Genomic DNA, 17,485 nt, shown 5'->3' on the forward strand with positions numbered 1-17,485 from the left:
GTAGGGTTGGCCAAACCTGTAAGGCAGCATCAGGCATCTGCAGGAGTTGCCTGTAAAGCAGCTTCATTTGCAGGGTTGCCAAATACCCAGATTTTACAAAACCTGTCCAGGTTTTAAGAAGTTTTTCAGCTGCTTGGATCAGAGCATAGCCTAGATGGTTGAAAGTTTTTTTGTGCCTGGCTTGAAACATCTCCTGCTTGGCTCATGTGGAGGCAGAACCCAGTGCCCCACTTCCAAGTGAGGAACACAGTGGCTGCTCCTTCTACTCAGCTGGAGGGGAGCATGAGGGAAGCGTGCCTCTAGTGGGTTGGGCCAGAACCAGTCTCTCTGAGGCTATAGGGGAAAAGGCTAAGGCTGCAGTTGTTTTTCAGATTTATATCTACATAATGAGCTACAGTTGTTTTACACGTTTTTCAAAGACTTATGCCACCAAATGAACTGCGTTGTGTAGATTTGTTACATCAACTGGCTGCTGCTAGCTTCCTTCCAGGAAGGGAAAGAAAGGGTACATACAACTAGGAGAGAGTGATGTGCAAATGTTAGATTTATTTAATTTATTTTTGTTAAGCTTCAAGTGAGGTCTCAGGCAATAGGCTCTGCTGGTGGCTACTTGTTTATTTGGTTTATATATCACTTTGCATTTTGTGCTACCTGCTTTACAGGTGCATTCTTTATTAGGAAAGTATTAGCTGAAAAAGACAGGAAAGCTCTGAAGTTATCTTAAGAAAAGTTATCTTTTCTTGCACGTGTCTGTACAGAAATGCACAGAAATTACAGAAATGTAAAGCTGTAGTAGTATAATTATTCTGAAATGCAAAATAAAAGTATATTATCATAATTTTAAAAGTTTACAGAAAAAATGTTGAGGTCATCTTAACCATTGATCTTTGAAGAACATGTACTACTATGTTAATTACTCTAAGTTCTTATTGCTGCTGCACTTAGTTTGTAATCCCTTATGAAGTGAGAGAAGTTCACTTTGTGCAATTTAATAAAATAAAAACAATCCAGATAGTTTTGTTGCCTCAAACCTGAAAAGATCTGGAGTATTCCATGTGTAAAAGAAAAATTCTCAACATAGCATATAATCCTGAGTTAATCCTTTTGTCAGTGTCCCTGATGTCCCAGAGTCCCAGTGTCTCACAAGGAGATGGAAGCTCTTTGTTTCTTGGAGCACTCTATGTAGTTATTAAGCCACGGTGGCTTTTCATACAACAAAAACATTTTTAGATAAACTGTTACTCAGTTGTTCTCAGCCTTTCCAGCCCTTTCCTGGCCTCTTGTTATACTACTATGGTTTGGGGTTTCCTTGCCATAATTCCATGACTTTTCCCATATTCAGGTGGTCATTAGCATTTGCTGGTGCATAGGCAGCATTACAAAGAGGGTTGTGCGGGAGGATGGAGGTCAAGGGAGACACTGCTCATTGCTCTCATTATTTGGCTTTATTTTAACTTTGAACTCTATTTTAACCTTGCAGGAATGCATGGCAGATGGCTAGCTGGTTTTACCTAATCCAGGGAGAAAGCTGTTATTATGATGATACATCCATGGCATTCTCAGGGATATTTTACCCCATGCTAAAAAGATGTCTTCCTGATAGACATGTATCAGAAGCTAACTGTGCATCTAAAGCCCATTTAGGTATGGGATGTGTTTTAAAAAACTGCCATAAGGAGTCTTTCCTACTCCTCTAAACTTTGCTTTAGAGGCACAGATGACACTGCTCTCATTTCTAGGCTCTTTGATATATCATTGTTTCTTGTACTTTGTCTATTTTCCTGCCCTACAATACAAAAAATAAAAACTGTGTTTTAAAACTCGAGCCTTTCTGTCAACATCTGGGAGTGTCCTGAAGCTTGCCCTTGGCAGAATCTCTGTTGCTATTTGCTGACATTAGATATTGAGGGACTTGAAAAATGGACTCTGCAGGAAAATTCCTATGATAAATCTAAATTGTTAGCACTTATGTTTACAATTAATGTTACGTGGAAGAAAAGTCTATACATTGCAGACTTGAAGTAGGAGTTTGTGGTGATGTGGTAATAGAGTTTGCCAAAGAAAACTGTGTATGAAAATGGAACTGCTGGAACACAACCTGAGAATGAAAAACACAAAACTTGTGGGGATCCCAGAAATCTCTTTGAAGAACAGCTGGGCAGATATTTTTTTGCTGAGTTTAAAGGCTAAAATCAGGAGTCTGTAGCTTGCCAACTCCTGTGTTGAATGATGCTATTGCTTCTCTCCTATTAAGAAAGCAGCCATTCAGCAGGCTTGCCTTTTATTAATGTCCTATACCTTGAGGTGTTTGTGATTGAAACAAGACATTTTATGCTACGAGGCAAAGCTGGACGTTTTGTATGAAAACAGCGCTGGTGGTTTTGTGTGCCTTTTTTTTGTTTTGTTTTTTAAAGCTGTTTCAGAATATATGCTAACATGGAAGCAGGATGTAGGGGCTTTGCCAGCAGGTTTTGTGTGTACTGGGAGGGGGCAGATCCCAGCTCATGGTTAATATATGGTAGAAGAACCATAGGCACTGTGTGCATTGATTCACTTTGCAGCAGCTGGTGCTAAGGAGGTGAGAGAAGGAAAAGTCTCTCATTTCCTAAAAAATCCATACCTGCCTATGTAAACTTTCAAAAATTTGAATCTGCCTGCATTCCAGAAGATTTTAGTAGCAACTCATTGATTTAAATGTCTAAAAACTCAGAACACTTAGAAAACTAAGTTTGTAATAGTGCCAACTCTGGCTTAAAAACAAAATGTATTTCTTACAACTGTTTTTCCTAAGCCGATTTTTGCACTTGTGTGGCTGCATGTATGTGTGTGTGACAGAAGGATGACATGGACTTCCAGCATTTAATGAAAAGCCATAGTTATTACATTCACCCTTAGGAGGAGATGGAATGGATGCAGTGCGAAGCTATGGTTTTTATAAAAAAAAAACAACCCCAACTAATTAAAAAAAAACCTAGTAAGTACTGACCTGTAGCCTTAAGGCAGTATAATTTGCCAAACATCTAGATAGTTCCTTCATAATTAAAAGACTAGCTGATCCTAAGACATATTTTCTCAAAGGAGTGACATTATCTTTTCTTGACTGCATCATCAAGAGAAAGATTGTGTGGATTTCTCAGGGAAACATGCATAGAACATTCATAGTTTAATCCTAGTTTTTAGGTTTAAGCCAAAATTCCTTTTCCTGTTCCTTCTGCACTGACAGGGTGCATGCACCTGTGTCTGTGATGAAGGAGTGGAAGGAAGCTTTGATTTTCAGCTGGTTTTGTTTCTTTTACCAGTTCAATAGCTACACGGGAATCTACTTATATGTGCTGATGCAAGGAAGAAGCAGAACTTGGCAGGTGCTGCTCATAGAAGTATAATCCTTGCTGGAACAGATAGTACTTTCCTGATACTACAAGTTGTCTTGCTTGTCAAAGAAAGGCAGAAAACACCTCCAGTTTCAGAACCATTCTGGGATCCCAGTCTTTGTATCTGAAGGTGATAATTTTTCCATGAATTAGATTCTGAATGTGTAAAAAATTTGTTTCTGTTAGAAAGGCTTACTTTTGTCATTGTTTTCATGCTGATAAAATCTTAAACCATTCACAGAAGAGTAAATAGAATTCTCGTGCTACACACAAGAGGAGGTCACACTGGACTTAATCCCGAGTGACAGCAGGCACTTCCTTCGTGCACAGAATTTGCTGCTTCAGCAGTGCTTGTGGCCCTTTCTCCTCCAGGTCTGGTCTCAGGCACTCCAGCACTTCTGCCATTCAGCCTGTGGTGGAAAACAATCAAAAGCCAGATATCATCTGATGTATTTATTTTTGCTGTTGTTACTGAAGTGGGAATTGCAGCCTTCAGGGATAATAATAAACACTGTAGAAGCTAGGAGCTGCCTCTGTAATGTGTAAAATCACAAATCAGTATGAAAAATCCACCAGGTTACTGGTGGGTCTCTTTCTGACTGAGAAAGCTGGCAAACTGCTCTCCTGTCTAATCTGGTAGTAGCTAAGGTTGAGTATCTTTCATTTTTCTATTTTTAAAGTCAGCATTACAAGGACTCCAAGTAGCTCTGTGTCTTTATTTTATCAGTCTTGGTTTTTTGTGTGAAGGTATGGGTCAGCTGGGAAACTATAGAACATCAAACTGCTGGCAGACAAGTAAGTCTTTTGAAAAGTCAACAAAGAGTTGGCATGAATTAGAAAATGAAGAAGAATGATCTGCCTTGGGGAGGGATGTTTTTACTCAAAATAAACCTTGGCATTGAGTGTATGTGAGTTCATAGTGTATTTCAAACATTCTTCCACTTAAAATATTTTCAAAAAACTCAGATTAAGATGGCAGAGAACAATAGCAATATATGCTTGCTTATGGTTGACTTAATTCCATGTTTGTCATAATAGGAAACACAACACTTAGCATCCATAATTCAACCAATTGCTTTAGATTTTTGGTAAGTAGTGTGTCAGACTGCTTTCAGGCCCTGAAGAATATCTGTGGTACATAAAATGCTAATTCTGCCCCGAAGATACTCTGGGATGTGACCTTGCCAAACAGAGAGAGATGTAGCCCCCTGATCTGCTGTAGTTTTCCTTTAATATTTTTTTCCCTCTTCTGTTTTTCTTTTCATAATTTCCTAGTTAGAAGGTTACTGTTTTTAACTAGGGCTTCATTTTTTTTTCTTATTTTATCATGCTCCGCTTTAGTTCTGTGACATTTTCACTATATGCAGGGACCACCCAGTTGTTTTAAGCCAAAAAAATGTAAAAATAACATTAAGAGGATTATACCTATTTTTTCAGAATGTAGCTGTGCAAATAGTTATGCAGAGAACCTGGACATGTCAAACCCATGTCCTATCACTGACACCACCATAGCAAGCTCAGTTAGCTCTGTTTTCACAAGTCTAACCTCTAATGGAGATTTATCCTATTCTTCACCTGTGGTGAAATGGTTTTTAAATAAATGTTCTATGTGTACAAAACAGTAAAAATTACAGCCCTTTTGTGTTTGCATTAGACTGTCTGGCATTTAAATAATTTCTGGAAGCACTAATTCTTGGCATTTTAGTAAAGACCAGCTTTACTTGAACTCTTGTGCTCAGACTGATCGCAGAGGACTCCATTCGCTTGCTAGCTTGACTTAAAAACCAAAACTTGGAACAGGTCCTTTGTCCTGAATAAGGGAAAGGCTTGTTTAGTTGCAAGTGTTTCACCACTTAGCATCTCTTATCTGTATGAAATCTGTTTAAAACTAGTTCAGGGATGTCACACACAGCTGTCTTCACTGTTCAGTCACCAAACATTTGGTCATCAAGCTTTTCTCTGTCAGTGCATTTGAAAATGTTATTTGAGTTACATTTCTGTTTGGGAAATTTGAGGTCCTGACAGGACATTGAGGCAATAGTCTTGCAGCTGTTTTCCAGTTAACCTTGCATCTGATAAAATCTTGCCATGTGTTTGCTCTTCTCTCAAGGCCTGTTTACTCCAACTAGGCTTTGTGTTCCTCCCAAAGAATAATTTTTTTTCTTTCTCTTGTTAAGGATTGAGTAGTTATGAGACCTGTAACTTCCCAGTAGAAAAAAATGTTAACCAACTGATATTTATCAGCTGGGTTTCAATTGCTGACTTCACTTCTGTATCCAATGACAGAACCCTTGGGAAGAATAGCTGGTCTTCTTCTGTACTGAAGGCTCTGGAGACAGTTATAGTAGACTATTCCACCTCTCAGGAAAAATAGCAATGGAAGAATCTCTCCCTAATCAGTTCAGGGTAGGGTATAAGGATGTGTCTTTGACTAGTAACAGGCTTATCTATTTTGAAGGGAAAATGAACTATGTTGTAATGGGATTTTAGGCTGAATGAGAATCTAACCCTTAGTGTGGCCCTTGCTCCAAATCAAGGCTTGTATGTTTGTTTTTGTTTGCCTAAGTAATCAAACAGCCAGGAAGTGGGAGGAAAGTTGTTTGCTTTCACATCAAGGGAAGTTTATTTGTGAAAGATGGAAGTGAAATGCACCACTGCTTAAGGCTTCCAGGTGGTGCAGACTTCATTGTTTGGAAACCTGCAGATTTTGTTTCAAATATTTCAGGAAAGTTTATGTAGCTTTCAAAGAGGAACTCTGTACTAAAGTGAATGTCCACAGGCTTCATTGTTTCAGGAGCCCCCTTGTTACACAGGAGCCCTCAGTATCTACTTCTGAAGTGTTCTGGTTTTGGTGGGGTTTTTTTGTTCACCCCAGTCATTCTCCATTCTTCTGGGGCAGGGCTGATTTCCATTTCTGTTGACTAAACCACTAGCTAACTAGCCCTGTACTCCATTCTTCTCCCAGTTCTTTTAAATGATGAAGAAAAAAATCTCAGTACAGGGTTATGTGAGAAATGGTAGCAGTAACAATTGGGAAGGAGCTGTAGCAGCCCAGTGCTTTATGGCTTATGTCACTGTGTAAATGAATGAGAGTTAAACATTATCATCCTCTCTTTTGACAGGACTCTCCATGTAGCTTCTCTCTATATCTTTACATTCTTCATACATGTTCTCTTATCTTTCACATAGTGCTTATAGATGTTGTTTCTTTAATCCCATCAGTTTGGAAGAAGTAATGTTTTTAATTGGCCCTTCCTTACTTGAAGGTATTTTTGGCCACATGAAACAGCATCTGTGTGTGTGACAGCTTGTGAAGAACTGTTATGGAAATTTTTGGGGTTGGTGGAGCTGATGTGTTTATAGATGCTTAGCCTGAAAGGGGTTAAGTTTTTTCTTTTCTGATTGATACTTTCCTTGCACTCTGAATTTTAACTAAATAAAACTTTTGCACTTGTGTGTTCATGTTGCATTTGGCACCGTCCTATGCAGTCTGATAATAAAACTTCAGTGTCCCAGATTTAGCGAAGTTATTGTTCAGGTATTTATTATTCTTACAATTGCTGACAAATTTAAGTGAACCAAGTGTGTGCTTCACAGCCTTCCTGATGTTTAAGTGACTTTGATTGCGTTGTGTGTCTACACAAATGTATCTGAACGTGTTTCAGTATTTGCTGGTATGTTGTGCTGGCTAACATAGAGGTGCTGGAATTTGACAGATTCCTAGCTGTCCCTCCCCTAGCCATTTTCCCAGACCCTGAGAAACCTCTTCTTCTAAGGAAGAATGTTTACACAACTTTGCATTGGTCACCAAGTGCATGAAGTTTTGATTTTGAATGACAGGAGAACATCCAGCAGCAGGGCTTTTTAATACTCTTGGAAGTGTTAACTCTTCAGTTTTTGTATGGCATTACTAAGGAAGAGGATGAGAACACAGGGTATTTATATATTTGTGAAGAATGGTTCAAAGCTTAAGCATTGCCTTTTCTGTCATTTGCAATCAGCAGCAGTGTGGAAGGACTCCCTGAAGGAAGTGATGTAGTTGCTGTACTTGAAAGACTCTTCAAGGAGCTCTCCTCTTTAGATTTATTCTCTGCCCTTTTCAGATCTTATCCATAGCTTTTTTTTTTTTTTTTTTCCTTCAGGGCTTTCAAGAAGTCTACAGCTTAGAGAAGCACAATGTTGCAGTTCAAACGCTGTGTGCCAAAAATATGTTTCATTCCTGGTTTCTCTGGTTAGCAGGCTAATATTTCAGTGTTCGTTTAGCATTTAAAGGAAGCAGTTTTCAAAATGTAAACTCTTAAATACAGTAGTTGGTGTGACTCTGTGATTTGTGGTGCTCCTTTTAGATTCTGGGCAAAAATATCCTTACCACAGGGGTGTATGATGTTAAAAATGAATGTCTCCTTTAAAAGATGTTAGAAAACATCCTGGGAATATTGGCTTTTTCAGCTTGGGGCATGTTGATGAAGGTCTTTTCACATGCAGTTTAATGGTATTTGGAAGTGTTTTGTCTTGGATATTGCTTTTTACCACTACCACTGAAAAATAGCTCTGTATGTCAAGCTAATATTAGTAGGAACCAAGAAAAGTATGTGTTGCCTGTGTTGCCTGTACATATCCTGAGAGTAGCCTGCTGATCTTGTCACAATTTCTCCTTTAAAAAGCTTTTCTATTGCTCTTGCTTCCCAGCAAAATTAAGTTACCAGCATGTGTTTAGGGCCGCTTCTGTAAATCTTGAAGTACCAAGGATGTCAAGCATGAATCTTCAGCTGTAGAAAGGCTTGAATTCAGTATAAGTTATTTGTTTTGTTCTGCATTTACCTCTCTGATAACTGATGCTGTTAAGACCATCCTGCTATGGTTTGGTTGGTAATCTCTGCAATTTCCCACTGACCAAATAAGCAAGTGCATGAGGTGAAAAGGAAAACCAGAAGCTGAAAGAATGAATCTCTAGCATAGTGCCACAAATACCCAGTAGTTTTCATTTCTCCAGGTGATACTGGCAAATACTAAGGGTATTTTTCCTTCTCTACATGGAAGAAGGACGAGCTCTGTAAAGGGCAGTGCAAAAGCACAACTTGATTTAGTTTGTTGAGGAGCTGAATAACCTGTTAGAGGAGATAAAGTCTGTTCATTCAAAGGAGGAAATCAGAAGTCACTAGAATGGCTAAGCCCATTCTAAAAGGCCCATTATTGTGACTGTTTTCCTTATTAATTCTTCAAGCCCAGGCATTCTGTGGGGATATATTGCATAATTATATTAGTTTAGAAACTGGGTGAGACAAGATGCTAATAAGGTATATTGCGTGGGTTAATGAGACAGCAGCCTGGGTAAAAGTATGACTACAAAAACTCTTTGATGTTCCTGCTCAGTTTCAGAGTTACAGTCTTCTTGGTAGGCAGTGGCCATGTGCCAAAAGATCTGAGGACTGGGAGGGGAGAACTTGACAGTACTTGGTTTGTGAATGAAAAGGAAAAGAGGTCTTAATAAAAGGCAAGTGACATGTAAATGCTCTCTTCCAGTTTTCACCTGGCAGCCACAAAGGGGCATGTGGAATGCCTCAGGATCATGGTGACACACGGTGCAGATGTGACAGCCCAAGATGGTGCAGGTATGCCTCTGTGAACCTACACATGTAGCATAATACATTCAGTTTTCCAAGACAGTTCATGACATACAGAGTTTAACTCCATATTTAACATCATTGCTTTTCCCCACATCCTGTATAGGTAAAAGAAGTTGTAAGACTTGCAAGTTTAGGCATACTTGCTTTTCTGCACAGAGAATTCAGATTCTAAAGCTTTTAATCTTTTTGGTCTTATTCTGTAAATGTCAGCATGTATAGTGGATTCCAGATTCAAGAGTATTGCTCAATTTTTATTTTCATTTAAATTTAAAAAAAACCACAAAATCCAACAAGTCACAAAACCCTCCCCTACCTCTTTTTTTGTTACTTCATTTGAGGCTTTTTATAGGTTAAATCAAGATTTTCTGTGTTGCCTTTATGTGTATCCAAGCTATAGAAACCCATTAATTGTACAGGAATTGCAGTAAGACATTTCCTCAGGATTATGGGATAGTGAGAAGAGCTGCTATAGGCCAAATCAGACCTGAGACCTATTACCTATGCTGTCTCAGCCCTCACAAGTCCATTGCCTTAATTATGACTCTACTAGAAAAATGAGCTGAATTTGCATCTGGCAAAACCCCTCGTAAAAGTTTTCAGTTGAAATATTTGTGGAACCTGTGCCCAGCATTTTCTCTGGGTAGTCAAGTCACCTGAATGAGCTGTCAGCATTCTGTCTCTCCAATAACGATCTGTAAATGCTGGGTTCTGTCTTGGCACCGATTGCAGCCTCAGGGGATTTGTTATACATGAAAATTATTTGCCTCTATAAGAACATGTCTGTGATATTGGAAGGTGATACACATAGTGATACGAGAATATATGTACCTGATACAGACAGCTCCTCAGAATTCATACTTCACCTTGCCTCAGGATTTATTAGTTGTTAGGATAGGAGGTTGTCTGCTCTTACCTGAGAGTGTTGACCCAGTGTTCATTAGGGAAAGCCTTTTCTCTAATAGTCACATTATGTACAGTGGGATTCTGCTGTGACAAGTGGCTCTGTCTGTGCTGAGTGCTACCTCTTGGCTGCTTCTTTTCTTAGTTATGTGGATAATTTATTCTTTTACAGTCTTGACCTCTTTAAATTTTTGAATGCTCTGTCTGTAAGATGAAACTAGAGGAGACACTGCAGACTCTTTCATCATAAATCTGTACTCAATAAATCACTGTATCACATAGCTAAATATGAAAACCACAGATCTTAAAGAAGTTAACAAAAAAGAGAATCTGTGAATAACAAATCAAAGTAGGCCTATGCTTTGAGTAATGTTCTCTGTGCAGTCCTTGAATGATACCTATTTGTTGTAGTGGTAACTGGTGAATTTGGATGGCTTTGCTCCTGGTGCTTGATGTATTTTTCATTACCAAATGGAAGAAATGAGGACATGTGGCAGGTAGCTGAGTACAGTAGAAAAACTTTTTTTCAGAAACAAAACCTAATTGTGCAATCTTGGACTTAACCTTTGCCAAGGTATAGTCTGATACATTGTGTCATTCATTTATATGAAAGCAAGCATTAAGATTATTATGTTACCTATCTGAACCATGGCCTGTCACAAATACATTCTACTTTTTATTTTCTCTACCCTTACTTTTCATGTGTCATGACGGGATCAAGATGGATAATTCAAAATTTCGCCTGTCATGGAAGAGTTTATTCCTGTGCTTTGGGGTGATTGAATAGTTAAGTTTGCTTTGCTTTTTTTCATTTAGGGCACAGCGCTTTACATCTGGCAGCAAAGAACAGCCACTCTGATTGTGTTAAAAGGTTACTTCAGGTAAATTAAAAATTAATATTGATTTTTGACATTTTTGTTTTTTTTTCTCTAGTCTGGTTCCACTAGAGCCTGACACATTTCCTGCTAATAATCTGGATCACACTCCTGTACTACTGTCTTGTCTCCTGGCAATCCAGAAAGGTGCTTGAGTCTAAAGCCCTTTTAGGCACTGTGAGTGGATGTTAAAAAAACATGTGCTATCTTCCTTGAGTGGTCCATACAGTTTTCTGTATGCAGCTGATCTGACATAGCAGAGTTGGGTTTCAGGCAGATTGCAGCTTCTGTCTAACCTTCTGTGTTTGTCTGTTTGGCCAGATGGGTTGGAAGTAGATGGGTTAAGTGACTCAGGGGAAAATGATTTTTCACTTGTGGAGGTTGTTTTTTTTTGTATTGTTCCTCTGGAATGCTTTCTGTCTGATTTTAACCATAGAAATGTCTGTCAAGGTTGATGTCAAAGGGAGAAGAAATCAAAATAGCTTAGGTGCTAAAATATGGAAATACTTGAATCCTTAGTGAAATGAGGCAAAGGACAGTGATGGGTTAAAAATTTAGAGAGGGAGTAGAGAGACTGGGGAAAGAAAACAGGGAAGACAAAGATTAAGATGAAGATGTTGTCAGAGGATGTAGGGAGGCAATTAGGAAAGCTAAGGCCTCCTTGGAACTTAACCTTGCAAGTCGGGTTAAGGATAATAGAAAGGGCTTTTTCAAATACATAGCCAGCAAAACTAACACTAGAGGCAATATTGGCCCACTAAGGAATGAGCTGGGAGCCCTGGTGACAGAGGATATAAAGAAGGCAGAGGTGCTGAACGCCTTCTTTGCCTCTGTCTTTACTCCTGCAGGGTTTCCGCATGAGCCCCAGATTCATTTAACCCCAGAAGTAGTCAAGATAGATGAAGAGTTTGACATAGTAGATGAGGATTGGGTTAGGGATCAGCTGAGTAATCTGGACATCCATAAGTCGATGGGTCCAGATGGAATGCATCCAAGGGTGCTGAGGGAGCTGGCGGAGGTCATTGCTAGGCCACTCTCCATCATCTTCAATAAGTCATGGGTAACAGGAGAGGTGCCTGAGGACTGGAGGGTAGCAAATGTCACTCCAGTCTACAAGAAGGGCAAGAAGGAGGACCCGGGTAACTATAGACCGGTCAGCCTCACCTCCATCCCTGGAAAGGTGATGGAACAACTTGTTCTTGTCACTATCTCCAGGCATATCAAGGACATGGGGGTCATCAAGAGCAGTCAGCATGGTTTTATCAAGGGTAAATCATGTTTGACTAACCTCATAGCCTTCTATGAGGAAATTACTAGGTGGATAGATGATGGAAGAGCGGTAGATGTGGTTTATCTTGATTTCAGTAAAGCATTTGACACCGTCTCTCACAGCATCCTTGTAGATAAGTTGATCAAGTATGGGTTTGGTGATCAGGTAGTGAGGTGGGTCAGGAACTGGTTGAAAGGAAGGAGTCAGAGAGTTGTAGTCAATGGGGCAGAATCTGGTTGGAGGGGCGTGACTAGTGGAGTCCCTCAGGGGTCGGTACTGGGACCGGTGTTCAGTATCTTCATCAACGACTTGGATGAGGGTATAGAATGTACCCTCAGCAAGTTTGCTGATGACACTAAGCTGGGAGGAGTGGCTGACACACCAGAAGGCTGTGCTGCCATTCAGAGAGACTTAGACAGGCTGGAGAGTTGGGCAGGGAGGAACAAGATGAAATTCAACAAGGGGAAGTGTAGAGTTTTGCATTTGGGGAAGAACAACACGATGTCCCAGTATAGGTTGGGGGCTGACCTGCTGGAGAGCAGTGTAGGTGAAAGAGACCTGGGGGTCCTGGTAGACAAGAGGATGACCATGAGCCAGCAATGTGCCCTTGTGGCCAAGAAGGCCAATGGCATCCTGGGGTGCATTAGAAAGGGTGTGGTTAGTAGGTCAAGAGAGGTTCTCCTCCCCCTCTATTCTGCATTGGTGAGGCCGCACCTGGAGTATTGTGTCCAGTTCTGGGCCCCTCAGTTCAAGAAGGACAGGGAAGTGCTTGAAAGAGTCCAGCGCAGAGCTACTAAGATGATTAAGGGAGTGGAGCATCTCCCTTATGAGGAAAGGCTGAGGGAGCTGGGTCTCTTTAGTTTGGAGAAAAGGAGACTGAGGGGTGACCTCATCAATGTTTTCAAATATGTAAGGGGTGAGTGTCAGGGAGATGGAGTTAGGCTTTTCTCAGTGGTGACCAGTGATAGGACAAGGGGTAATGGGTGTAAGTTGGAGCATAGGAGGTTCAAGTTGAATATCAGAAAGAATTTTTTTACTGTAAGGGTGACAGAGCCCTGGAACAGGCTGCCCAGGGGGGTTGTGGAGTCTCCTTCACTGGAGACATTCAAAACCCGCCTGGACACGTTCCTAGGGGATGTACTCTAGGTGGCCCTGCTCTGGCAGGGGGGGTTGGACTAGATGATCTTTCGAGGTCCCTTCCAACCCCTAGGATTCTATGATTCTATGATTCTATGATAAGATTCTTGAGGCTGAAGATGTGCATTGGTACGATGGTCAATCTCGGCTCCATTTCAGAAAGTCAGGTGAGTTTTGTGGTGGTGATTAGAGGAATGACACAGATTTTTAGGAGTTTTGGGTTAAGTAAGTAAGACTGTCAGTAAGACTATGGCTCAGACTGCAGATTAATTAATATAACCCTGTTCAAGTGTAGTGGTACAGAAAGAGAATGGATCCCATATCCCAGCCTCTAAATTGCTTTTCCCTGGTTACCTCAGGCTGAGAGCTCCAATTGTCCTGTGACTGAGCCCTGTCAGTGTCTCTGATAATATTGGATCCAGTTTCACAGATTCCAGCCTCCATACTCGTTGCATGCTGACTCCCTTATTCCTCCACACCTGGAAACTGTTAACGTTGACCATTGAGGCTTTCCCCTTCGGGATTTTATTGCAAATATCTCCTGCTGACATGAACCTTTTTATTATATAAACAGTGACATCAAGCGGTCAGTGATGGTATTGCATGCAGCAGCAAGATGAACTCGGCACTTGGGTGTATTAATATCAAGTATCTGCTGACCATTCATTTACCAGCTACAATCGTAGAGTCCTTTAGTTGATATTTTGCTAATTTTATTAAAATATGCAGATTTCTGAATAAATTTGAAAATACAAAGCCCATTGGTAAGGTTCTGCCATAACTCATGGGGTTTGACTTGCTTTCTTGTTTCTGTTGACCAGCTTGGTGATATAAACTGTGCCTGTGGATAATGTCTAATGTTGACATGCTGGAGCGGAATAAAAACAGGCTAAATACTTAATTTAGAAAGGCAGAATCTTAACATTTCTGTTACAGAGTGTGGTAATATCTATGTGAACCTGTTTTCCAAAAAAATCATAGAAGTGTTGGTGGCATTGCTGCGTTTGAAAATCAAGAGCTCTAATGTTTCTCTTATAGAAGCCCATTATTTCAGGGTTTTATCTTCTTTTCTTGTTTTACAAAGAAACGCTCCTTTCTTGTTTACAAAGAAAAGCAATGAAACTGGTGAAGGGTCTGGAGAACAGCTCTTGTGAGGAACATGTCAGGGACCTGGGGTTTTGTAGCCTGGGGAAAAGGAAGCGGAGGGGAGACCAAATTGCTCTCTACAACTGCCTGAAAGGAAGTTGTAGCAGGTGGGTGTTGGTTTCTTTTTTCAGAGTAACAAGTGATAGCACAAGAAGAAGCAGCTTGAAGTTGTTCCAGAGGAGGTTTAGATTGGTTATGCAGAAGAATTCTTCCCTGAACGGGTTGTCAGGCACTGGCACAGGCTGTCCAGGGAAGTGGTGGAGTCACCATTACTGGGAGGATGTAATAGATGTGTCGGTGTAACATTTGGGGGCATGATTTAGTGGTGAACTTTGCAGTGTTTGGTTTACGGTTGGCCTTGAGGATCTTGAAGGTTTTTTCCAATCTAAATTATTCTTTGATTCTCATTCTTTGCTGTAAACCGAAACAAAAATCCGTACAAAAACAAGTCTTCGTAAAGATGAAATTTGAATATTTTTTATTTATTTTATTTATTACTTTAAATTCTAGATGGATCAGTAGTAGCTGATGGCTTATAGTACAAAAAAATATCACTGGATTGTTAATGCTTCTATTTTTCAGTGATGTCTCTGTTACCATGAGTGCTTTCTCTGTCTTCTGTATAAGCTGACACAAAGAAAGGAGAGACCAGACTGACAGAGAGAAAAGATGTGTCTTTCAGTATTTTTTTCTGGAGTAGCTTATGAAACTTTTCTAAAGATGCTCACTACTTTGTCCTTAGCATCAAACATATGTTTTGTTTTCTTGGTGCTTTTTTCTAATTGCTTTTTTTCCTTTTCCTTATTGAACCGTGCAGAGCAAATGTCCAGCAGACAGCACTGACAATTCTGGGAAAACAGCTTTACATTATGCAGGTAACTTCCTTATTAAAAGCTTGTACTGCCTGCTTTGTTGTGCCTGATATTCCTGGCTCTTCAGCCTGGTAGAGCTTTTTAGCTTCTAGGTACATAAATCTAATGACTCTACCCAATGGTTTACAAGTTTCAGATATTTTTTAAGATAAATACTATGAATACTGAATTTTAGTGAATTAGAGGCAACAAGCTTAGCTTGCACTTTCAAGGGCAGAGCTATTGTAATACTTAAGATTAGGTTGGTTTTTATTTCACTGATTTGGACTGTGAGTATTGGTTGTATTTCTGAATACAGTTTGCTGTTAATCCTTTTACTCCTTCTCTCCTTTCTTCTTAAAAGAGTGAAATACAACTTAATTTGTTTTTCTTGGACCCCACTATAATGCTTATGTATTGCAGGTGGAAGTGTGGAACACTAGTTAAGTGGGGTTTAATGGACTTCTATACTTGTCTCTTTTTTAGCTGCATGTGGTTGTCTTCAGGCAGTACAACTTCTATGTGAACAGAAATGTCCAATTAATGTCAAAGATTTGGTATGTACCTCTTATCCCATTGTGCACTTCCAATACCTCAGAGCTTTTACTGCCCTTCATGCCTGGTCAATGGTTAGGTGTAGCAGTTAAAAGCAATACTATGCTTATATTTCTTCTTGGATTTCTCTAAGAGTGGAAGTTCTTTTTGCAGCTTCCCATATAATTGGTGGGGAAGTACTTCACAGTCTAGTACTGTGGTGGAAGGATTTGCTACTCATTAAATAGAGGCATTAGTGCAAGTAGTGAGAATCAGTTCTGTTATATTCAGAAACATGATTAAAAGTCTTTCCATTTACTCCAGTAAGCTTTGGGAAAAGCTCATGATGTGACCAAGTGCTGTGAAATGCTCACAAAGCCCCACCAGAGTACAATAAGCATGGGGGGGAAAATGTATTTGATGTAACCTAAATTTTCAGGGATAAAACATTCACTGTTATGAAGTGTCTACAAATAACCAGTTCTGTTTTTTGGGCATGTTGCAACTGCCTGATAGAAAACTCTGTGATGATAAAGGGAGAGGAACTGGACAGAAATGAAGAAAAAAAGGAAAAAAAAAAAAAAGGAAAAATATCTTTAAACTTGTTCAGTTTTGACTTTGAATCTATCTCCTCCTTAATCTGGTCTTTCTAATATAAAAATCTGTCACAGAGGTTAGACCTATAGTTTCAGCTGCCTTTTAAAGGCAGAAAACACTTGTTCAGTCCTAAGAACTTAAGGCTGTAGGAGTGAGTATCTTAAAAATGTCCTCAGCAACCTCAGGTTGATCATATGTAAGAATGAGACAGATCAGCCTCAGAGGTCCGTGACAAAATGATGAGAAGCAATCATGGCAGTGAACCTAACTAGGGAACATGGAGACATCATGGTATCGCTGGCTTTGGTCATGCTTAAGACTTGCTTACACAATGGTCTGAGTTATGTACTGTGACTTGAAGTTTGCCTAGCTTTGGATTGAGAGCAAATGGGGAGAAACACTGGATGACCTTGAAAGGTGTCTTCTAAGTTACTGGATGTTTATATGAAATATTGTATTTTTGACTTGTACTTAATTAAAAATACCTTTTTTGTTGTGGTGCTACTTCAGAGTCTTGCATAGTTGCACAATCACCACGTTATAGTATTAAACAGCAAATGGACTACAAACAGCAACATTCCCATTCCTAATGCTTTTTTGTTCAAGAGGGGCACTCATGTAAACCTGATTACATTTGTGGTACATGAGAAAAATGTCCTGATAGTGCATTGTTTGTGCTGTATAGAAGTTTATGGCTGAAATTTAAATCTAAAAATGATATTTGTAAGTGGATGGATTATTGTTCATATGTTCTTTAAATGCATTCCCAGGATGGAAACATACCTCTGCTGCTTGCTGTACAAAATGGACATACTGAAGTCTGCAAATACCTTCTGGATCATGGAGCAGACATCAACACTCGGGATAAAAATGGAAGGTACAGCAGCTTAACATATTAATTTTTACCATCAGATTAAGCTTTCTTCACAAATCCTCCAAAAATAATTGTTTTTAGGTGAAATAATGCCTTATGTACTAGACAGCATATCCTGACTGTTGAGAAGGTGAAACAGAAACTGCTATTATAAAACTATATGTGTCTGTAAGATTTCCCTTGGGCTACTGAAGCAGTACATCCCATTTTAAAATAATTCCTAAAAGAATCTGATTGATAGCATTTACCCATCACTTTGTACATGTCCCAGTTTTAAAAGCTGCTTTCTTCTTGGCATGAGTT

The 17,485-nt window shown here is 39.6% G+C and overlaps 1 protein-coding gene across 11 annotated transcripts in view; it reads left to right on the forward strand.

Annotated features, from left to right (window-relative positions):
* The window catches only part of RAI14 (retinoic acid induced 14), an 86,071-nt gene that overhangs the window by 54,727 nt on the left and 13,859 nt on the right, over positions 1–17,485 (forward strand). For 10 of the 11 annotated variants that reach the window (XM_071732250.1, XM_071732252.1, XM_071732253.1 and 7 more), the window contains 5 exons: positions 8,895–8,983; positions 10,715–10,779; positions 15,144–15,201; positions 15,664–15,734; positions 17,079–17,185. In XM_071732250.1, coding sequence (XP_071588351.1) covers positions 8,895–8,983; positions 10,715–10,779; positions 15,144–15,201; positions 15,664–15,734; positions 17,079–17,185 — 390 coding nt within the window. Of the gene's footprint in view, positions 1–8,894; positions 8,984–10,714; positions 10,780–15,143; positions 15,202–15,663; positions 15,735–17,078; positions 17,186–17,485 lie in introns of those variants that run through there. The other variant, XM_071732261.1, reaches the window with a different exon arrangement.

Source organism: Heliangelus exortis, chromosome Z (assembly GCF_036169615.1).
Source record: "Heliangelus exortis chromosome Z, bHelExo1.hap1, whole genome shotgun sequence".
NCBI lineage: Eukaryota > Metazoa > Chordata > Aves > Apodiformes > Trochilidae > Heliangelus > Heliangelus exortis.